This window comes from Lycorma delicatula, chromosome 9 (assembly GCF_047948215.1).
Source record: "Lycorma delicatula isolate Av1 chromosome 9, ASM4794821v1, whole genome shotgun sequence".
NCBI classification, from domain to species: domain Eukaryota; kingdom Metazoa; phylum Arthropoda; class Insecta; order Hemiptera; family Fulgoridae; genus Lycorma; species Lycorma delicatula.
The window spans coordinates 118,212,013-118,237,046 of NC_134463.1; the positions used below are offsets into that span (position 1 = coordinate 118,212,013).

The window sequence follows — 25,034 nt, forward strand, 5'->3', positions numbered from 1 at the left end:
GGAGAGGTGGTATTAAAAAAACCCAGTTTTTAAAATTTTTTTGCTAAATCTCGATTTGCTTAGCAGGACGATCAAAAGCTCCCAAAAAGTTACAAAATTTATGATCTTTTATGGACTGACAATTTTCATAAGTTTGTATGATTTCAGTATGCTGTTATTGTAAAAGCAGAGTCAAGTTTATATTTGTATATCGCTCGACTTGGCGCGTGTAAAAGTTTTCCTTAAACAAAGAAAACATTTTTCGGTTATAGTCATTTAAAATTCTAAAGCCACTTTTGGAACACTCATTAGTTATGCTACTGCAACTAGAAAAGTTGAAAAGAGTTCCTACACTCCGGAACGAAATCTTCCGAATACATAACCATAATGACATACCAGAGTAATAGAATCATCTATTTAGTATAAAAATGTGATTTTGAATCCAGAAATGATAAAAAATAAAACTTTTTCACCCCTTCTCTTATATTATGGTTTGAATAATATCAAAGGAAGGTATTTTAGTTATTTAAAAGGTATTAAATTATGTGAAAAAATTTACCTACCCTTTGAGTAAAATTTTGAGATGGGGGTATTTGAAGTCGTGTCTTCCTGCTCCCTTGACCGATAAATTGCATTAATGCCCTTATACAGAAATCACCGTGCCAAATCAGTGTATCCAGTCGTAAAAAATACCGATATACACACATCCTTATAAAATTTTCCAATTTTAAAATGATGAGTATTTTTTCGTTTTACGCCGCCCACTTTTTTCGCATTTTTTCACATAAATATTATTTAATATAGTATGTTTAATACTAATGGATGAATAAAACATTACAGAAATACTGTAATAACTCTGTAACTCAATAATACGTTCGAGAAAACACACTGACAAGCTTTTTTTACCGGTCTTTTAAACATTCTTCATATTAACATATTTTACATATTATAAATATAATCATTATTGTTTAGAATTATAAATATAAATTACAAACATAATCTAACCAAACTTAATCTACGCTTGCTAATGTTGACTAATTAATAGTAATTTTTGATTATTTAAATAATAAATTCAGTAATTATTGCAATTATTTATATTTATAATTTCTCTGCAATACCTCCAAATACCCACTGATTTAGAAGAATTTTGCCTGCCTCTATTGTACTTTGTTTTTTTAAAACGAGGACTCGTTTATTTCTACCATCATTCTTGGACCACCTTTTGAATAAATGGTCAGCACATCTCACCTCTCACCTTTATCGCTTTACTTAACATTAACTTACGCTCGCTAACTTTGACTAATATGTTTAAAGTGATCGGTATAAAACAGCATGTTAGTGCGTTTTCTCTAATGTTTTATTCATCAATTATTATAAAACACGCTATATTAAGTAATTTTTAAATGAAAAAAATGCAAAAAAAAGTTGGGGGCGTAAACTAAAAAGTACAAAATTATATTTCTTTTTTTTGAATAGGGTCATTGAATATAAAAATTTGCGAAATTGTAACATGCAAAATCAGATCCGATTATTATAATTTTCCTTTATAGCTATATAGCTATTGAGTAGGAGTACTTCTATATAGCCGGGAAAGAAAAGATAAATGAATAAAAAAGTTTATTTTGAGATTTTTATTTCAATCTAAATTTAACGTTTTTTTAAACCAAAGTATTTGAAATTCATATTCACACGTACAAAAAAAATACACTTCAATTAGTTATATTGATTAACTAATTTTTTAATTCTTTTATGCTAGCGTAACTTATAATTATTTTTTCCACTATGTTAATTTTCGTTATTATTCGTGAGTAAACATTAATCCACAAAAGTGAGATGTAATTTACGTTAATAAAAAATTACTTAACGCAGTAATAAAAATCATCTATCGTAAACGCACCGCTGAATAAAAAATATGACATCATATCCTTTTAATAATTATATTTTATAGGATAATTCGACGTAATAGAAGTTGTTTGATTAAGGAAGAAATTTGCGTATGCGAGGTTAAAACAGTCAAATAGGAGAGTCAGATAAAGATATGAAGAATTAGAATGTCTTTGCCGAATTAAAAAATGTTGTATCGTTTACTTGTTGATGTACGAACTCGCTTAGCTAATAAAAATACTTGTTCTGCGTCAAATAAAGTTATACTTCGTTAAAATGTCAAGGTCAGTATTATTACTACAGCGAATGACATATGCAGCAGCAGCAATTATTTTATTTATTAACTTATCAATCCGTTTAAAAACATTGCTTTTTTTTACTATTTTATTATTTCTTATCGACCCTACGTACTTATATATCTTTTCGTTTGCATTACAAAATATATACTTCATATTTAAATGTGTGTATTTGTTTATTTATTTAATAGTTATAGTAGTATATTATATAATATTATGTTTACTCCGTGTAATTTACCTGGGGTATTTGGTGTTAGTGGTGTCCCCTGGTTGTTCCAGATGAGGACTTCTGTTGTGGAATGACCTCCCCAGCCGACAATCCTTCCAACTCTACCAAGCGGACGTCGTCTCGTGGTCCGTTTTTTCACTGACTCTTTAAAAATAACCTCTTTGTATCTATCTATCTATATCTGTTTGTTTCTCTTTTCTCTCTCTTTCTCTTTATATATAAATATTTCTAAACGTCTCTATTCAAACATATGTGTATATGTTTTTTCTTTTCTATATATATATATATATATATATACATATTTTTTATGTATGCGCACAAATGCACGATTGCCTGGCTCTGTGTTAAATAAGTGTTGTTTTTTACTATATATAAATCTTCTATATATATTTCCTTATATGTCGTTAAAATGTTATTGTTGTATTTTTGTGTCTTTAATTGTTATGTGATGAATGATTTTTTCATTAGACACAATGAATTTGTTTTGGTGTTGCTGTTTGTAAATTTTTGAAATGATTATCACCGGTTTTTTGTGTTTGTTGTTTCTTATTGTATAATTATAAAATATGTATTAATATGAACGTATAAGATGGTAGAAAAATTTATAATTATTGTTATGTAAAAATAGTTTGTTGTTTATGTAATTTAGACTTGACGTACGGTATCTTTACTAATAAATTATGAAGTTTAATGACTAATAATGATAATAATGGTAAATAATTAAGATCGATTTTTTTTTGTTTTGTTTTTGTATTAACATACGAAAAGTCATTTATTATTGAAATTAAAAATAAATTACTTTTACTCGACTTTTACTCGTTTGAAACAAGTAAAAAGTTTTCAAAAAATTTCACTTATTTTTTTTTTAATTCACTTTCCCATCCGAGGATTTTTATAACAAAATTCAACTTATCGGTAATCATTTTAAGGCAATGATTATTGTAGTCGGATATGGTGGATTTTATTAATAAAAATTACAAAAAAAAAACTAATATGTACGTTTTTATAAGTTAAAAAAGAACATGTAAATAATAATTTAAAAAATATTTATTTTTACTAGCATGAAATAACATTTATTTGCTGAAATCGATTAAATATTTCATAATTTCAGTCGGCACAAACCAAAAATATCAAATTGGCTGAAATTTAGCTTTACGTTTTCAAAAAAATAGCGGGGAAACTCAGATTACAGAGCTCCACGGGGAAAAAAATCATAAATATAAAAAAGCCAATATAACTCTCCCGATTTTATTTTTCGTAGAAACCTAAAGGTTTCTAAATGTTAAATTTAAAAACCTTTAGGTTTTTACCTTTTACACAATAAAATTGTGTAAAAGGTAAAAATTCAGTAAAAAATTTGGGTCTGATTTAATTCAGTTGATCAAATAACATTTTTACTTTAAAAATATAATTTACCAAAAAACAAAAATTCTTATTAAAAAATATTGGGTCTCAGTTGATACTTTGACCAAATCACGGTTTTATTGCCAAATGTATGTTGCATTTAGAGTTTGATTGCTAGAAAAAAGAAATCTAATTTTTAGTAAAAACCTTTGGGTCTCATATGAGCCCTTTCTCGATGGCAATCTTATATTTCACTTTTGGCAACACCCATAATTTGAAAAAAGATAAATATCAGACATTATAAAAAAATTTATTATAAAAAATTATTTCGGGTCCGATAGTAACCCGTTTTTCAAATTCCCGCTGGTTTAACTGATACTAGATAAAGTTGAATTTTCAATGTTGAAAATTAAATTTTTTTAAATTAATATTTTAATTACGGGTACCCCAATCAGTCCACTTGTATTTTGGGGATTTAGTTTAGTTACCAGAGAAATTATTTATTTCAGTAAATCGACCCGATTTGGTACATTGTTATTCAGTAAAACTAAAAAAAAAAAAAAAAATTGCATTTCATTAAAAAAAATCTGAGTACAATGATGGCTATATAATTAAAAATATGTTTTTTTTTAAAAACACCCTTACTTAAATCCGATCCACTTAAAATGTTGAAATTTTAGATAATTTAATAATTACTTTAGTCGTAAAGCTTTTATAATGTTTTTTACGACCGCTATAGAAAAAATAAAAAACTAAGAAATGGTAAATCGTTCTTTCTTCTTTTATTAATTTTGTGCAAAATTTAATGCCAACATTAACCAATTTATAAAACCTTTTTAAGCTATTTTTAATGAAATTGGGTCTCAGTTGATACTTTGACCAAATCACGGTTTTATTGCCAAATGTATGTTGCATTTAGAGTTTGATTGCTAGAAAAAAGAAATCTAATTTTTAGTAAAAACCTTTGGGTCTCATATGAGCCCTTTCTCGATGGCAATCTTATATTTCACTTTTGGCAACACCCATAATTTGAAAAAAGATAAATATCAGACATTATAAAAAAATTTATTATAAAAAATTATTTCGGGTCCGATAGTAACCCGTTTTTCAAATTCCCGCTGGTTTAACTGATACTAGATAAAGTTGAATTTTCAATGTTGAAAATTAAATTTTTTTAAATTAATATTTTAATTACGGGTACCCCAATCAGTCCACTTGTATTTTGGGGATTTAGTTTAGTTACCAGAGAAATTATTTATTTCAGTAAATCGACCCGATTTGGTACATTGTTATTCAGTAAAACTAAAAAAAAAAAAAAAAATTGCATTTCATTAAAAAAAATCTGAGTACAATGATGGCTATATAATTAAAAATATGTTTTTTTTTAAAAACACCCTTACTTAAATCCGATCCACTTAAAATGTTGAAATTTTAGATAATTTAATAATTACTTTAGTCGTAAAGCTTTTATAATGTTTTTTACGACCGCTATAGAAAAAATAAAAAACTAAGAAATGGTAAATCGTTCTTTCTTCTTTTATTAATTTTGTGCAAAATTTAATGCCAACATTAACCAATTTATAAAACCTTTTTAAGCTATTTTTAATGAAATTATGATTTATCCAGTTCGGATATATCAATCATAACACAAGTCAATAACAAACGATCGTAAAAAACATACATTTCCTAAAGATTTCTATAATTTATTTGTTTTTCTATTTTTTATTTATTTTTTATTTTTTTTGGTTTTTGGATAGGAGGTCTTGAAAACTTGACGTTTGCAAAAATCTCGATACCCAAAATTTTGGCCGATCGCTATACTTTCTTTTTATAGTTAATACTGCTGCAGAAATAATAAGAGTTAAAGACGAGGCAAAAATACACCGAATTCGTTAAACTTAAGCATTGTAAAAATCAAAACTGTTAATATATAGGAGAAACTATTTGACAAAATAGAAAAAATGGTAATAAGTGTAATAATCGGAAAAATAAAGAGAGCTTGCGAGATAACTAAAGGGATTTACGCAAAAATAAGACATTAGGACACGGTAATAAAATCCAAAAAACTTTATACATTAATATGTTTAAATCTAAGCAGTTAAGGACAAATAATGTAATTAGAAAAAAGGAGAATTTTAAGGAATATTTTAGAACCCGTAAAAGGAACGAAACATAGAAAATAAAAAAAATACTTTCAAAAAACCGATAACATACAGATTCAATAAGAGAAAAAAATTAACGATTTACGGGTATATTTCAAGAGTGAACGAAATGAATGAAAATGTTCCGTAGAGTATTTCAGTTAGAAATTTACTGAAATATGCTCGATAAAGAATATTCAAAGAAAAACCGCATTAAATTAATTGTTAGAATCGGTAAAGAATTGACAGACTAATAGATCTCTGAAGAGAAAATCCAGTATTGGGAATTTTTTAAAGAAAAATCAAAAATCTAATAACAAAGATGCAGTGGTTAGAAGAAGGCGCAGTGAAGTGATAAAGGAAAATGAAAAACAAGAAGAAACTTGTAGATTAAGGTGAAATAAAGGTTTTACCGCCATCCATAGTGACCAAATCGAAAAACAAATTGTGTCGGTACAAGCGATGAACTCCGGCTTTCAGTTACCATTTCTCGCTTGAATCCCCACTTGAGTGGTAACTCTCGATTTACATCCGGTTGTCTTACGGGCAGCAGTCTACAATCGTAGTTACAAAAAATCTGAAAACACAGTTTTAGAATTTTTCCGGAACACGGCTTTGTGATTTCACAACTTAAATAGAACAAATTTCGCTTCTACCGTCGGCAGACTGTTGTAGCCGCGAGGATGAACACACCAGGTACCGAGTCGACCGGGCAGTCGAGTTCGATACACAACTAAACCGAGTTACATTAAATATTATTCATTTATTTAATTCTACCTCTCACCTGTGACGATACAACATATCAGACTACTATAACACTACTACAACGCGACTACTATAACGCGTCTTCCCAAATCAGCTGATTTGGAAGTCGAGAGTTACAGCGTTCAAGTCCTAGTAAAGCCAGATATTTTTACATGGATTTGAATACTGGATCGTGGATACCGGTGTTCTTTGGTGGTTGGGTTTCAATTAACCACACATCTCAGGAATGGTCGAACTGAGAATGTACAAGACCTAACACTTCATTTACACTCATACATATCATCCTCAATCATCCTCTGAAGAATTATCTAAACGGTAGTTACCGGCGGCTAAACAGGAAAAAGAAAAAAAAAGACTACTATAACAGCATTTTTTGGGGTGGGGGTACGATTTTGCAAAACGTTTTTGAAATATTGTTATTTTTTAATCGTTAAGAAATGTACCTAAGAAAAATATGATCTTAATTAGGCGAAATCTCGAGATACTGAGTAACCTTGTTCTACAGCCTCACCCCCTTGACCTTTTAAGTTTAAAATTTAATCTCATCAATATCCCGTATATAGAAGCAAGCTGACCAACTTTGTTCAAAATCAGTTCTGTAGTTCTGCAGATATAAGATAATTTATGGGCCATCACGGAACACACACGTACAAAACGAACATTAACACCCGGAAATTTTTAATCCGCTTTTTGTGATTTTTGGGTTTCCAGGGTGTGAAAACGTCAAGATCCGACGAAATCCGCATATTCCTAAACTGGACCGATTAAAATACTTTCCCTTCTAGAGCTGTAGAGTTTTCTAGACGATTAAGTATAATTATGTTTATGACGTTATTGTACTTTACTCTCAGTAGAGGTTTCTTTTTTTTACTTATTTATTTACCTTAAAATTCAGATATAATATTATTTTAATTTTTGGAATAAAAACAAAATGATAAAAAGACATTCGTTGAAATCTATTAAAAAAAATCCGTCCATCGGGTAAAGACAATGAATAATGTTTAGTTAAGATGCAGTTAATAGGTCTACTTCTGTGAATGCATCTCTTTAGTTTTCATTAATTTTTAATTTAAGAAAAAAGTTACCCACTGGGTTGGTCTAGTGGTTAACGCGTCTTCCCAAATCAGCTGATTTGGAAGTCGAAAGTTCCAGCGTTCAAGTCCTAGTAAAGCCAGTTATTTTTACACGGATTTAAATACTAGATCGTGGATACCGGTGTTCTTTGGTGGTTGGGTTTCAATTAACCACACATCTCAGGAACGGTCGAACTGAAAATGTACAAGACTACACTTCATTTACACTCATACATATCATCCTCTGAAGAATTATCTAAACGGTAGTTACCGGAGGCTAAACTTGAAAAAAGATAGGTGTGAAAACGTCAAGATCCGACGAAAACCGCATATGCCTAAATTGGACTAATACTTTCCCTTCTAGAGCTATAGAGTTTTCTAAACGATTAAGTATAATTATGTGTATGACGTTTTTGTACTTTCCTTTCAGTAGCGGTTTCTTTTTTTTTTATTTATTTATTTACCTTAAAATTCAGATATAATATTATTTTAATTTATGGAATAAAAACAAAATGATAAAAAGACATTTGTTGAAATCGATTAAAAAAAAAATCCGTCCATCAGATAAAGACAATGAATAATATTTAGTTAAGATGCAGTTAATAGGTCTATTTCTGTGAGTGCATCTGTTTAGTTTTCATTAATTTTTAATTTAAGAAAAATGTTAAATTTCATAGTGTAACGGTAAAATGACTTAGTAAACTAAGTCTTCATTATTAATTACCATTATTATGAAAGTGAGCTATTAACCTTCAAACTCATCGGCAAAGATATTACGTGTAGTTTGTAAATAATGTATTCTTTTTAACTAATGTTGTTATTTATAAAACCTGAATATAATGAACTATTTATTAGTAATGCATATTATTTTGTAGTAAGTAATCGGTAATTGATTAATTTTATACCAAAATTTTCTGTTAAAATTTTTCTTGTTTGGGTATAGGTAATTTTATTAGTAAATTAAGGATTTTTGTTCTTGTGTTTTTAATTTTAGTAACCGTTATTATACAGTGTGCATTTTGTTAATTTATAAACACGAATGCATGTTTTGCATCTGATAAAGTTTAAATTTATATTTCTAAATTTTAGTATATGAAAGTAGTAATTAGTTTAGTTTTTTTTTTTGCAAGAGATTTATAATTAATTTAATATCCCGAATAGTAAAATTGGACATTATTGCGTTTTTTTTAATTTTAAAACGACAAAAATTAAAATGAGTTTGGCCTGTTGTTTTCAGATTAATAATTTACCTACATACGATAAAAATTATTATGAAACAAAATACAATAATATATATATATATATGTATATATATATTCATAAAAGAAGGCTATATAGATCAATACGCAAATACCACAATCTGATATGGTTAATTATAGATTGACCTTCATCTAGGTCGTCGACTTAACTGGGAGACACCGAATTAAAAAACATTAAAGAAAAGATTAAATCACAATTATCAAAATATTTTGAAATATTCATTTAAAAATCAAATATATAACTAGAATAAAATGAGTTTTTAAACCGTCTGGAAATACGTCACATCCACATCAAACCATATCGACATCGTTATATTTCAAAGATTCCAGTTAAAATTATTTCGCATGATTATGTGCTCAACATTATCAAAAATAAATCTGTAATAACCTCGAAATGCACTAAGAAATTAAACATTTCAGTTCAAAAAAAGGTAAAGTAATCAGAAAACTTAATAAATTATAAACCTCTTCGACAAGAGTTTAATATTTAAAAGACGAAAAGAGTTCGATTTTATTTAAAAAATTTAAAAGCCAAAACTTATTAAAACATAAACGTTAGAGGAATTTAAAAAAAAAAAAAACATTGTTATATTCTCAAACAAAACATCGACAATTTAATACATATTTTTCGAATAAATTATAGTTATATTTTTTACGTAAGGCTTAATTTTTTTAAAATATAGTAAAATAAAAATATAACATTTACGAGGTGTGTGAGAAAAGTAATAAGATTGGTAACGCTGCGAGCAATCTGGCAACGCTGTGTCTACCAGTCTGTGCCAGACCGGTTTGTTCATTCCTTGCACATGTTCAGTAAGAGTTTCAACTCCGTTCAGCCAACACATTATTTTTGACAGCGCCATCAGTGAAGTTGTGTTTTTGTTGTGCGTTACGAAAATGGAGCATCGGAATTTAGAACGACGTTGTGCGATCAAGTTTTGTGTTAAACTTGGGCAATCAGCGAGTGTGACCTTTGAAAAGTTGAAAAAGGCCTACGGGGAAGGATTGCTTATCAATAGCCCAAGTTTTCCGCCGGCACAAATCATTTTTGGAAGGCTGAGGACACGTTGAAGATCAACCTCGCTCAGGGAGACCTTCGACTTCAAAATCTGATGAAAACGTCGAGCGTGTGAGGGTTCTTGTGAGATCAGATCTTCGTTTAACAATAAGGATGATGAGTGAACGGTTAAATTTAAGCATTTTCACCGTACATCAAATTTTGACAGATGATTTGGACAAGCGAAAGGTTTGTGCGAAATCGGTACCGAAAAACCTCACAACGGAACAGAAGGACGATCGAAGAAACGTGTGCGTTGCTCTTGTTGAGAGGATTAACAACGACCAAGAATTTTTCAATCGTGTGATCACAGGTGATGAATCCTGGATATTTTAATACGATCCTGAAGCAACGCGACAAAGCGAAGAGTGGCACACTCCGTCATCTCCTCGACCGAAAAAATTTCTAATGAGCAAATCACAAATCAAAACCGTGCCGATTTGCTTTTTTGACAGAAGGGGTATCGTGCGTAAAGAATTTGTTCCTCCAGGACAAACTGTCAACCAAGTGTTATACAAAGGAGTCCTTGAAAGACTCAGGGAAAGAGTGATTCGCGTGAAACCAGACATTGCAAACAAGCGGATGCTTCGTCATGACAATTCCTCGTGTCACACGGCCATTTCCATCAGGGTATTTTTGACCTCAAAACGCATTCCTACGGTTCCTCAACCCGCCCCCCCCCTATTCACCTGATTTGAGTCCTTGTGACTGTTTCCTTTTCCCGAAATTGAAACGTGTCTTAAAAGTACGTCATTTTGGAACTCTGGAGAACATTCAAAAGACTGTGACCGACCAGTTGAAGCCTTCCAGCGTTGCTACCAGGAGTGGGAACAACGACTCCGCCGGTGTATAGCTGTCCAAGGGCACAGCTTTGAAGGGGATAATATTGTTGTTTGAAAAAATAAAAACTTTGGTAACTAAAATGTCAGTCTCATTACTTTTCTCACACACCTCGTATGTCATAAATAGATTCATATTTTAATTTAATGTTTACTCTAAACATTTATTTTATTCTACGGGAAAATGAAACGTCGCTTTTTCTCTGATTTATTTTTATTACTTTTAAAATATACATTCAGAAATCATTTGATATTTTACAATAGTGAATTTTTTAAACAATTTTTTTCAAACAAAATACGAGGTATTTTGTTTGTAAAAAATATTTTGCTTTTTTTACAAAATATTTTTTTAAATCCATATTTACTTAAATATCCTTTAAAGATTTGTTTGGTATTATAATTACTAGAATTTTCAATGTTTTACGGTTAAAATAATTTGAAAATTAAATTTAGCACGGAGTAGTAGCGTCTAGGTCATTCATCCGGAGGTCCCGGGTCCAAATCCCAGTCAGGTATGGCGTTGTTCACACCTTACAAAATTTCAGTTCCCATATCCCACGCACAAGCATCAAGTTTTTATGGCCATATCATCAAGCAAATTACAGAAGTTGTAGTTACGTTATTGTCCATTCCCTTGACCAATTTGAAACTGCAATAAATAGTATCTGTATTTAAAAGTTATCATAAAAATTGTAATAAAATCATTAAAAAAATCTATTGATACAGTCCGAAGACATCAAAACGATAATCCGATGAAAAGAGTTTAAAAATTAAGCTTATTATCCTCCAATCTTGAATTAAATTGCCTTAAAATGTACAACCAAAGTGACTTACTAATGTAATGGAATCATCTAATTATTACAAGAATGTGATTTAAAAGGTGGAAAAGCAATAAAAATGCCCCCATTCTTTTATGGTGATTTGAATACCCCGAAACACGCTGAAAAAGCATCGCACCTCTACATACGGGTCCTTAAATTAAGTAAAAGAATTTACTTACTCTTGGGTAAAATTTTGTTCCGTATTAGAACCCATAATGATCGTACTCCCTTTCCCCTTGGCCAGTTATAACCAAAATAAAAGGTAGAAATCATCGTGCCAAATTTCATCCGAAGTGGTCCATCTACTCCAAAGATATCAAGGAAAAAAGAGGTCAACATACGAACGTATATCCTTCTGGAATTTTTCGATGTTAAATTGTTTTTTGGTTAGATGAGGTCATTAAATATCAAAATCTGCCTAAACTACAACACGGAAAATTTGACCAGATTTGAACAGTCTTATGTAGTATACGTATGCTAAATAAGGTTACACAGTATAAATTATAACCGGGAAAGTGAAGTCCATATTTTTTTAGTATCTCCGAATATTTCTTTGTTATAAATTGTTAAATAAAACATCGTTTTATCACTAAAAGATTTTTTTAAAGATGTGAATACGTAATTAAAAAAAAAAATAAGAAACCATTCTGAGAAAAACACATTCGTAACAAACATTAGAGGGCCCCGTGCGTCGAAAGGAAGAGTATACGCATAAGTGGCGACCTCGGTTCTCCTCTATGGCGCTCCAGTCCAGTCTGGAAGAGAGCCACGATGGTAGGGCGTAACAGAAGACTCTTAGAGGGAGTACAGCGCCGTATGGCTCTTAAGGTGGCGTCGGCATACGCCTCGTCTTTAACTGAGACGATGCTGGTGGTGACTGGGATGTCGTCACTTTAACAGCTGTAGGCGGCTGTGTGTGGTGCGCAAATTTATGTGTCTAAGGATGATGCCAACGCAACTACCTACAGGGATCGGCAAGGTAGGTGGGATGCGTCCACGAAAGGGAGGTGGACGCATAGTTTGATTACGCCCATCCAACCGTGGGCCGGGATTAAATTTGGCGAACTGGGATTCTGGTTGACACAATTCCTGACCGGCCATGAGGTCTTTCGTCTTACCTGTGTGGGCGAAGAAGACTTACTTTTGCCCCTACTATCGAGGCTTAGACACGCCGGAGCACGTGATATTCCAGTGCCCGTGATGGGACGGAGAACGCCGCGACTGTGCTGCCGTAACTGGACATCATCGTTGGAACGATGTTACCTAGTGCCTTGGATTTCGACACTGTGGCGGAGTTTGTGTTGGGAATACTTCAAATGAAAAATCGGGAAGCGAGGGGATGAAAAACAGCTCCGTTCGGAGCTGTCGTTCGCCCGTGCTTGCACGGGTGAGCGATGTTGATGAATGTGGTTATCGTTTTAAGAAATTTTATTATGTATTTGTGTACTATGTGTATAATATACAATTTTGATGTTACATTACCATGACGTAATATGTTTTTTTAATTTATCAATGTTTAGGTATAGATTAAATGGTTTTTATAATCGGTTAATTAATTATCGGTGAGTTTTCAATCTTAATTTAGATTCGTTTACTTTTATAATTTTTTTTTATTGTTTTATTTATAGTAATAACTATTACTATTGTTATAATTGATAAAATTATTTTGTAAAAGTAAAAATGTTTTATCGTAACGATTTTGGTAAATTTAAGTTAAGGAATCGTTGATAACAGTCGCAGTAATTTTTAGAAGATTAATTTTCAGTGTATAAAAGTTTATACTATTGAAATATTTTACCTGTTGCCCGTGGTTTCGTTCGCGTTGATTTTAGAACCTTCTCCGACTTTTAAGTCCCGGTCAGGCACGATGAGTTTTTCCCACATTACAAAAAATTAATTCATTATCATCCTTCACAGAACACTAGCAAAAATAAAATAGAATATAGAGAAAGAATTAATAACTGTTCAGCTTTCTTTCCTTCAAATCAGTTATAGACATTCTTGAAACACATCATTCGTTGTTTTGAGGAAACAGTTGTAGATATTTAATAGCCTCAAAGAAAAAAAATTATACAGTTTGTCATCCTTAAAGAAAAAGAAATCAATTAATAAATTGTACAGTTTTGGTGGCATGTAATCGTAATTCATTCTAAAAATTTTTTATTTAAAAAGGTACAAAAATTTTAAGTTCCTTCCCGCCTTTTTATTCATAATAATTGATATCAAAGCTTTTCGGTTTTTAATGCGTTGTGAAATTCTATAAACACATCTTATTTAATGTTCAAGCCTTTATGGCTTCTGAAAATAGTAAAGGAAGTTATTTTAATATAGATTTAATTTTCTATTATTTTTATTACATCCTTCTGTGCAACTGTTAACTAATCGATTACCGCCTTGTATACAACACCCTTGCATACTGCATATTGTGTTGTACATCAGTTACTTCATTTTAACTGATTCGCGTCTGTATTAACGCAAAATATGGCATTGTAAAAATATAAATTGTTCCTAATTTCATGATTTGCTGTTCTTTAAATTTAATACATGTTTTCTCCATTTTATCGGCTATCTAGCTTTATTCCAAGGTAATTTACAGTATCAGCTCGTTTAACTGTCTCATAAGCAAGTTAACCTTCCCAGGCTCTATAAACTGTGTTATTTTAAGTTTTTATGTCCTGCTCTCGTTGGAACTTTCATAAAATTAGTTTCTGATACGTTTAACGAACTATTTTTACTTAGCCACCGTCTTAGCTACAGTAATAAAATTTTATTTAATTCTTTAAAAGCAATATTCAGGCAAAATATTTTCTGTTATACGATTATAAACTAATAAATATTACTGATTCGGGGAAATTTTGTTATTCATTAATCGTAAAATTCTATCCTTAATTAATCGATTTTAAGATTTAAAATGTTACATCGTTTCGATAAATTTTACAGTTATTAATTTTCTCTTCCACATAGCTAATGAATATTTCATCTGGCGTATTAATTATGAAATATATATATATATATATATTATGTTTGCTATGTCACAAAACTTGCGGGCAACTTTGGATATTCTCCAATAATCTGCATTCCAATCGAGGAGACTCACTAGCTGTATTTGTCGAGATGAACAAAGCAAGCGATATCCTACTTTCAATTCAAACAAAAGACTTTTTCTTATAAATTAATTTTTACATATCGAATAACATTTTTACACGACTGCTTAAAAAGAATGTAATGTATTTAGGGTTTTTGTATGTATGTATGCATTTATGTTTGTTCCACAAACAGGTGAGCTGATTTAGATGTACGACCCCGCGATGGAATCCTTACGTTATCTGTCTATTTTGGCGGTATTTGTTGAGCGATAAATATTTGATTATTGAAATTTATAAAATTAAATAAATAAAATTAATATACGATAGTAAGTAAATAAAAATACAAATATAAAATATTAATTAAAATAATTTACGCTTAGAAATTAAGTAACCTGTAAATTAATTGACAACGGACTGCTTCTAGCGGGAGAGAGCGTAAAGTAAAACTTTGCTTTTAGCGTGAATGGAAACGTGTGCAGCCGCCCGGTGTACCATCATTGGTCCGCTCTGCGCCAAATTAATATTGAAGGAGTGTTTCCTTGATTGGATTCTTTATAATTGTAAGGTTTTTCCTTTTTTAAAAATTGAAATCTAATACGTTAGTAAGGGACCAGTTAATCATACATTCTGACCTGCGAAGGGGAAATCACCCGCCTTGTGATGATCCCGCCGCCTCCGTCATAACCCTGATGGGCTTTAACGGAGGTCGTCTTTTATACCCTCTAAACTCGATAACACAATGTCATCAGCTTGGATTTTGTCAGGATGCAAATGCATCAATACCGATGCAAATCCCTCGGCAGACATTTCCATCAGTGTATTTACACAACCTACTATCGCCTTCATATTGCCTCCTCCAACCACGACTACGTACCAATAATTTACTACCCTCAACTATCACATTAACCGATTCGCGGAAGCGCTATTCCCCCTGCACCTTCCTCTAACACCGAAAGTTTTCCCAAATCTCTTCCAACATCTAACTTCAATTAGACTACGGGCTTAAATCATTATCGGATTGTGTTTTTAAACACCAAAAATATTATTCTCACATCAGTAAAACAAATTGTTGATCGTAACAACGACAGTTATGTCCTTCGATTCAATTTACTCAATTTACTTAAAAATCAAGAAAAAGATTCACAAATTTAAGAAGGATCTACTGACATACTCTATTTCTCTCTGTTCTGGTTCACTTTCGGGAGCGAGGTCAATGCCTACACCCTCCTGCACCGCAGCTCCACCACAGATTTCTCCACATATCCATTCTCATCCTAACAGCAAATATCTCAGCTAACCGCGGCTCGATACCAAAACGCCTATATTGGCGAAGTAAGCGCCCAAGCCGGCCGATAGCCATTCGGGTTGTTATTCTATCTATACATCTACAACAGCGTCAGACCCCCTTAACCATCCTCGGCACAACTATGAATCTAAGGAAGCCAGCAACTATGTTCCATTCTCTTTCGGTTTTCCAACTAACTTGCGGATCAAAATCAAAATTGATCCTTCCACGCTCTCTAATAACTTTGGTACGTTCAGCTTCTTTCCTGGGGTAGACATATGAGTCACGGCAAGCATCATCAATGACCCTGAACTCCGAACACAAGCCTGAATTAATCAAACCAAATCTGGCCAAACTATCTCGAAAAGTACCATCATACAATAACTACTATTTTACGCCCGTTTAAATAGCCTGTAAATGGTAATACTGACCACATTTAACCGCTGAAGTCGTCTCATCGGCGAGCAGTATAATTTTTAAGGATAGGTTATATTGTAAGGTAAGTCATTACTGACAGAAAATAAATATAAATATTCAGTCAATATTGAACCTCTGGAAAATTTAAAATGTATTTTTTGGCACTAGTAGAATATAGGCGACCCGTTTTTCGAGCTAAAAATTTATCCAATTAGATTTTAAAGAATTTTATTTCTAAATCGTTTATGCAATAAAAGTTTATTTTGGTTAAGAATTTGTGATTTACGTTAAAGTTGTAGAAGTTATAGATTGTAGAACTTATAATGAATCTGGATTTATTGGGGTACAAAGAAACATATCACCCCAAATATATTATTACCTTCCTGCACGTATAGTCCGGTAAAACTATAATATAGAATAGATTAAACAATTTTCGTTATAAAATCTACTCTTATTACGACTAATATAACTAGATAATAATAATAATAATAATAATAATAATAATAATAAAATAATAATAATTATAATAATAATAATAGAAACAAAACCATATGTAGCAGTAAATATATAAGTAAAATAAATATATTTATATAAAATGTAAATGATACAACAATATATAAATACGTATATTCATAGGTCGTACATTGAATCCTAGTAATAAGAAAACAGATATTGGATTGTTTTTATGATACCAACTTCGTTTCGTTTCAGATTCGATTTATATATATAAGAGTATAGTGACTTTACTCGTATATGAGTAGCTTTGACTTATTTTCTCTTGATAAGAATGTATAAGCTCTTTTGTATTAGGTAATATAGTCTGGGCTTGAAGTTTCTTCCTATATTATTAAATAAAAAAATTGAAATGAAATAAGTTTTTTTTTTTTTTTTTTTTTTTGTCTTCAGTCATTTGACTGGTTTGATGCAGCTCTCCAAGATTCCCTATCTAGTGCTAGTCGTTTCATTTCAGTATGCCCTCTACATCCTACATCCCTAACAATTTGTTTTACATATTCCAAACGTGGCCTGCCTACACAATTTTTCCCTTCTACCTGTCCTTCCAATATTAAAGCGACTATTCCAGGATGCCTTAGTATGTGGCCTATAAGTCTGTCTCTTCTTTTAACTATATTTTTCCAAATGCTTCTTTCTTCATCTATTTGCCGCAATACCTCTTCATTTGTCACTTTATCCACCCATCTGATTTTTAACATTCTCCTATAGCACCGCATTTCAAAAGCTTCTAATCTTTTCTTCTCAGATACTCCGATTGTCCAAGTTTCACTTCCATATAAAGCGACACTCCAAACATACACTTTCAAAAATTTTTTCCTGACATTTAAATTCATTTTTGATGTAAACAAATTATATTTCTTACTGAAGGCTCGTTTAGCTTGTGCTATTCGGCATTTTATATCGCTTCTGCTTCGTCCATCTTTAGTAATTTTACTTCCCAAATAACAAAATTCTTCTACCTCCATAATCTTTTCTCCTCCTATTTTCACATTCAGCGGTCCATCTTTGTTATTTCTACTACATTTCATTACTTTTGTTTTGTTCTTGTTTATTTTCATGCGATAGTTCTTGCGTAGGACTTCATCTATGCCGTTCATTGTTTCTTCTAAATCCTTTTTACTCTCGGCTAGAATTACTATATCATCAGCAAATCGTAGCATCTTTATCTTTTCACCTTGTACTGTTACTCCGAATCTAAATTGTTCTTTAACATCATTAACTGCTAGTTCCATGTAAAGATTAAAAAGTAACGGAGATAGGGAACATCCTTGTCAGACTCCCTTTCTTATTAGGGCTTCTTTCTTATGTTCTTCAATTGTTATTGTTGCTGTTTGGTTCCTGTACATGTTAGCAATTGTTCTTCTATCTCTGTATTTGAACCCTAATTTTTTTTAAATGCTGAACATTTTATTCCAGTCTACGTTATCGAAAGCCTTTTGTAGGTCTATAAACGCCAAGTATGTCGGTTTGTTTTTCTTTAATGAAATAAGTAAATTACAAAAAATAAGCTTTATTAATCGTCATTATCAAATCTTTCCCGAGTTAGTATAGGTAATTAATCTCGTCCGACTGCATTGTTCCTCGATCTGAGTTCTCTTTCCATGAAGTGTATAATAATAATAGAGCTTGTTTTGGTGAATACGAGGATCATCTTCATTGTACATTTTTTTTCCATTCCTTCTAATACGAGTTATTATTTCATCGATAGGGATAATGTTTAAATCCTTTCTGTTATCTTTCACCGTATTAATTAAGTCATGTTTCTTAAAAAAAAAAAAAAACATTGCTCTCTGAAATATACCTTTTTTTCTTTCTTTTTCCTGTTTAGCCTCCAGTAATTACCTTTCAGATAATACTTCAGAGGATGAATGAGGATGATATGTATGAGGGTAATTTTAAAGTGTAGTCTTGTGCAGTCTCAGTTCGACCGTTCCTGAGATGTGTGGTTAATTGAAATCCAACCACCAAAGAACATCGGTATCAACCATCTAGTATTCAAATCCGTGTAAAAATAACTGCCTTTACTAGGACTTGAACGCTGGAACTGTCGACTTCCAAATCAGCTGATTTGGGAAAACGCTTTCACCACTAGACCAAGCCGGCGGGTTTCTGAACTATACCTTGAGATTTCATTAATTAAACTTCGTCGTCGTTCAATAATTAAAGCGAAAATTGATTACGCATAGGTAAATTAATATTTATTCAATGACAATCAAACTAATGCTACTTTCTACATAATCTACGAATACATTTACGCCCTTGTTCCGTTTCTCTGTGAACTTTCTTACTGTAATAGAAAAGAATTGTTCACTTCTGTGTCTGGCGTTGCTCATTATTGCTAAACTTGGATCCACGAAAATTCTCTTTGAGAAAAACCAAAACAAAAAAACCAAAAGACCAAACAAAAATATTTAATGGTGCGAGATCGGGACTGTGAGATTGGATGCGACAACAGTTTACAACCCACGTTTGAATAGCTTTTCTTGTCTTTTGAATGGTATGAAGCGGGCGTTATCGTATAGAAAAATTACGCCTTTTGAAAGAGAACCGGATAGTTTTCTCTTTATTACGTGTCTCGTTTTATTTTCTAGCTAGTTACAATAGTACTCGCTATTGATTGTACATTGTTCTTCCAAATAATCGAACCGTGTAAATAATATAATTATAATAATTATAATTGAGCCTTTATAGTCTTAAACTCCGTTAGTATCACTTTAATGGCTGACGCATATGATTTTAATTTGTTCCTGACGGGTGAACTCGAATGTTTCCAATCCATATTGTGACGTCTGGATTCCGATTCAAAATTATGAATCCAAGTTTCATCGAGAGTTATTATTAACATTATGCGGTAAGGTTAACAGTTTTAACCTTCCGTTAAACTGTTGTTTAAGTTCCGTACAAATATATATTCGGTCGTCTTACTGATTTTGAATCGACTGTATCCGAATCGACATCGAACACGTTTTGCAGTAATTCAGCTTATCGTGGATTATGGAACGTACCGATATTTGTACAATAAATATCAGCAATTTCCCAAATTTTATAAGTTTGTTCTTGCATATAAAATCATTAATATGATTTTACAAAGCGTTAATCCAGATTTCTACCGGTATTTCGTTACTATGAAAATCGTTGACATTTATCCTGTCCGATTTACACAGTTCGATCCTCTTATAAAAATATTTGCAGTTAATACTTTTTTAACATCCGTGAATCGATTTCAGACGGTCTTTATTCCTTCAGAAAATAAACGTTTTTATCGAAGCCACTGTTTTTCTTTCTCGGTACACGTTTCCGATATTTTGAGGTAAACAAAAGAGATTATAATAATGGAAATTCTTTTCGAACAGATGATATTTTTTATGTCAGGGATGACAACCTGAAAATCAGACGGTTCATTTTATTCTATTAAATACTCGTAGTTTTTCCGTTGTTGCTGTTTGTCTAGTTAATTATTGAAAGATCAACGACCCTCAAAGATGACGTTAGAAATGGCTGGATATTCTACTACACGGATAAAAAAAGGTAATTGGCCCGACATTTGCTCGGATAGATCAAAGGAAATGTGGTAAAACTTTGATAAGACTAACCATCAAAAAATGAACGATTAATTATATATACATTAAAAAATATATCCGATTAAAGTTTTTATAAATATAGAATTTTACACGTAAACTCGTGAAATAATATTAAAATAAATACGTGAAGATATAAAATATAAAAAATAGTTCTCGATTTAGAAGGCGTTAATGAAAATTATTTAAGCACATATTTACGCGCACTTTTAACGGAATGCAGAAAATTCAGCAATTTTTTTAGATTTATGTATTAGCATTATTTAAAAATTCTTCGATAACGCAATATTGTTTTTGTGATAAATGTATTTAATTGCATTTTAAATAAACCGGTAATAAAATTTATTAAACGGTTCGGTAATCTATTATTAAAAGTGGCAATGGAAGCATGGTAAGGCCCTTTCATGTGAACTCAATTATTGCGTTGAGTTACACCAAAACAAATTTGTTGTGTTAACCCACTGGGTTGGTCTAGGGTTGGTTTGTGGTGAACGCGTCTTCCCAAAATCAGCTGATTTGGAAGCCGAGAGTTCCAGCGTTCAAGTCCTAGTAAAGCAAGTTATTTTTACATGGATTTGAATGCTAGATCGTGGATACCGGTGTTCTTTGGTGGTTGGGTTTCAATTAACCACACATCTCAGGATTGGTCGAACTGAGAATGTACAAGACCACAATTCATTTACACTCATACGGTATCATCCTCATTCATCCTCTGAAGTATTATTATCTAAACGGTAGTTACCGGAGGCTAAACAGCAAAAAGAAAGGAAGATTTGTTGTGTTAAATACATCGTGGATACAGTTTTCTTTACTTTTTTTAACTCTGCCTCTCGGAACCAGACCCCCAATTAAGCATGAACACGGTTCCGGGAGGTGCCTTCGCTTCTAGCCGCCAGATGAGGGAAACGCCAGCCCGGCTATGCCGTTCCCGGCCACCATCACCCGCAACCGGGACTCTGTCTTTTCTGCTTCGCCTCTAACGAGGACTCTCCCGAAGGGACGGCCCCGCCGGGACTCAGTCTTTTAGCTCATTGGCTCGAGATTCCTCGCACTTCATCACCACCGCCCACCCTTCAAGCACGGGCGAACGGAGATATCCCCCGCCCCCTCTCTTCACGATATTTCATTTGCAGTACTCCCGACACAAAATCCGTCACAGTTTCGAAGTCCACCGAACTGCGTAACATCGTTCCGACGATGGTACCCACCTCAAGATGCCCAGTTACGCCAGCATAGTCGCAGCGTTCCTCGTCCCACAGCGGGCACTGGAATATCATTTGTTTCGGCGTGTCTCCCGACAGCAGGGGCAGAAGGGATCTTCAGCTCTTCTTCGTCCACACAGGTATGAACGAAAGACCCCACGGCCGGTCAGGAATTGTGTCAATCAGAATCCCAGTTCGCCAAACTTCCTCCCAGCCCACGGCTCAATGAGCGTGATCAAATAATCACGCACATTTTTCGGTGGTTTGGTTTCAATTAACCACACATCTCAGGAACGGTTGATCTGAGACTGTACAAGACTGCACTTTATTGATATTCATACATATCATCCTCTGATGTAATACTTCACGAAGGTTCCGGAAGCTAAACAGAAAAAGAAAGATGTGTTGTCTGGTTTGGTGAAGGTGAATATTATTATTACTTCTTTTAAGAATAAATTAGTGTGGCAAAAAATTGTAAATTCAAAAATACAAACATAAGGATAAATTAATTTAATAATTTAATTTTCTAAATATGTCTTGTGTTGACGATTCATACTTACGAACACAATACTGATCTTTAATAAAGACAATGAAGTTATAGCAAAATTTATTACCTACATTAAAATACAAAGATTTGAAAATGCATTTATATCCCTAGGTTATTAAAATCTAACATCATAAATTTTATAAGACTTGTTTTACTTGTCTTTTTTTATTTCTGCCGATGAGTTTGTAGGTTAATGACTCTCTATAACAACGAAAAAATTTGATGGCAGTATTTTATTAAGCCTTATCTTACAATATTCGGGTTTAATAATGAAAAATTAACAACCAAAAATTAAAAAAAAAATTATTTATTTTATGATAATACGATATTACGCCCATGTGAAACGAGCATAAAATTCTGTAATTATGATTTAAACTGATTGCCAGATAAATAATTTATTTTTGTTTTCTTCAAGCAACGGGAGGTTTTTTGACTAACAGTTTTCCAGTTACAGCCTTTTTCCAAATAGTATGAGTAGTTATTTCAACTAAAAGTAGAAAGAAATCGTTGAATTCGTTAAGTATTAAAATAATATTTTATATTTCTATTTTTTATGGTTTTGAACTAGCACAATTATTTGACAGCTAAAATATGTTCTATTTATTTATTTACTTATTATAAATTCAATATTTCAAAGATTGATTGCTTTTCTCACAAGATATTTATTTACCAATTACATTCTTTTTCGTTAAATATTTTTTTTATTAATCTTACAATAGGCAGACAGAGACAGAGACAGAGACAGACTTATAGGCCACATACTAAGGCATCAATATCGCTATCAATATTGGAAGGACAGGTAGAAGGAAAAAATTGTGTAGGCAGGCCACGTTTGGAATATGTAAAACAAATTGTTAGGGATGTAGGATGTAGAGGGTATACTAAAATGAAACGACTAGCACTAGATAGGAAATCTTGGACAGATGCATCAAACCAGTCAAATGACTGAAGACAAAAAAAAAAAATCTTACAATAAATATTTTATTAACTGAGAAAATATGTATGTATTTACAGATGTGTTTATTCCTTCATTAATATTGAAATATCAATCGCTTCGCTAAACCACATTTAAAACCGAACGTTTTTTTGTATGTTCTCGCACCACGCGAGAATTAACCGACCGATAGCTGTCAAATTTGTAGGGTACATTGTCACAAAAATATTTTAAGCCTTAGACCGAGGCTCTAGCCCCCTTGGGAGTGAAGTTGTGAATTAAAGATTAATTAAATAAAAAAGAAGGTTAATTATTATATTTCTGTCGCCGTGGCAACAGAAATAAGTGAATTTTCCGTCGTCAAAGGTGTGTGTATTTATTTACCATAGTTACTTCTATACTGTCTTTACTAATTTTAGTTTTTTTTCAGGCTATAAAGCCTGAATACTAATGTTATTTATCAATATTGTTTTCACAAACTTGAGGGTAATGAACACTGTTGGTGTGAAAGGGCGGAGCCTGCTGGCTAGACGGGTATGCTGAGTGAAGGGAGCTCTGCGGCCCTAGGATAGGCCCTATGACCTCGGGGAGTTCCTGGGTTAGCTCCGGACGACCAGGAGGCGGAGCTCCGACCGGCTAATAAATCTATATATTTTTTATAACTTCATAAAAACTTAAGTATATTAATTAACTCACAATTACCAGCTCCCAGTTAATTTGTAAATTTTAATTGTTTTTTAATTCATATTGCAACAATAATTCACACATTTCTAAATAATTAACACGTATTTAGTACATTAATTAAATGCGTTGATTAAAAAATAATAATAATCATTTATTGTCGTTAATTGAAATTATCTTTCTACCAATCAACATACACATCCATAAAATTAGTTCATGTTTGCACTCATGACTCCACGCGCGCATGCACACATATACACAAACAAACAATAGCTATTAATTTTATAATATTTAAATAAAGGGAGAATTGACAACATAACTGAACAATAATTAAACTTTTTGTTTTTGTATAATTTAATTCATATTTTCTATCAGTGGTAGTCAACCAATGATACAAAATATTTACTAGGTACTAAAACAAATTTTGTACTGGTACAAAATAGGTACTACTGGGCGTTCCAGATTTCATTGTGAGCGGCAGGGTTTTGTTCGATACTGTATTACTTTCCTTTTTAGGTAGATTTCATAAGAAAGCTACCTATTGTAATGGTAAACCATGATTCGACTTCCGGAAAAATTTCGACATATCTTTGCGTTACACATTCCTCAGATCACAAAACTACCGTCAGTTGAAAAAGTTTATATATATATATATATATATATATATATATATTTCACTTTCTTGTGGATTCAATAACTGCCCTAATTTTACGCCAATCACTTTCAAATTGATACATAAAATACAACGACCATAAATCTCGATTGAGCTCGTTAATGGGCAAAATCGGACCATAGGGGTGGTTACGGGAGGGGGCTTTTTCGAGAAAATAAAATATTACTATAACTTTCTTATTAAGTAGAATATCATATTCGTTTAAAGGTCCTACTATTTTTTCGATAAGAACCTAAAACTTATTTAAGTAAAGTTTTTTGATATCACCAACCATTGGCCCAGGGGGTGGAAAAAATGGGATTTGGAAGACAAAAAAATCATAACTCCTTTAATAGACACAGTATCGAATTGGTTTAAAGTAGTCGTTAGTTCTCTAAAAATTACCTACAACTTTTGTCTGTAACAATTTTTGATATGACCAACCCTTA

At 32.0% G+C, this 25,034-nt stretch overlaps 1 protein-coding gene across 10 annotated transcripts in view; it reads left to right on the forward strand.

Moving 5' to 3' along the window:
• The window catches only part of pHCl-1 (pH-sensitive chloride channel 1), a 1,039,090-nt gene that overhangs the window by 677,683 nt on the left and 336,373 nt on the right, over nucleotides 1–25,034 (forward strand). Inside the window, exon 1 of one of the 10 annotated variants that reach the window (XM_075374864.1) lies at nucleotides 2,452–2,513. The exons of the other annotated variants lie outside the window; for them this stretch is intronic. Coding sequence (XP_075230979.1) covers nucleotides 2,459–2,513 — 55 coding nt within the window. The 5' untranslated portion in view covers nucleotides 2,452–2,458. Of the gene's footprint in view, nucleotides 1–2,451; nucleotides 2,514–25,034 lie in introns of those variants that run through there. 10 annotated transcript variants of the gene reach the window in all.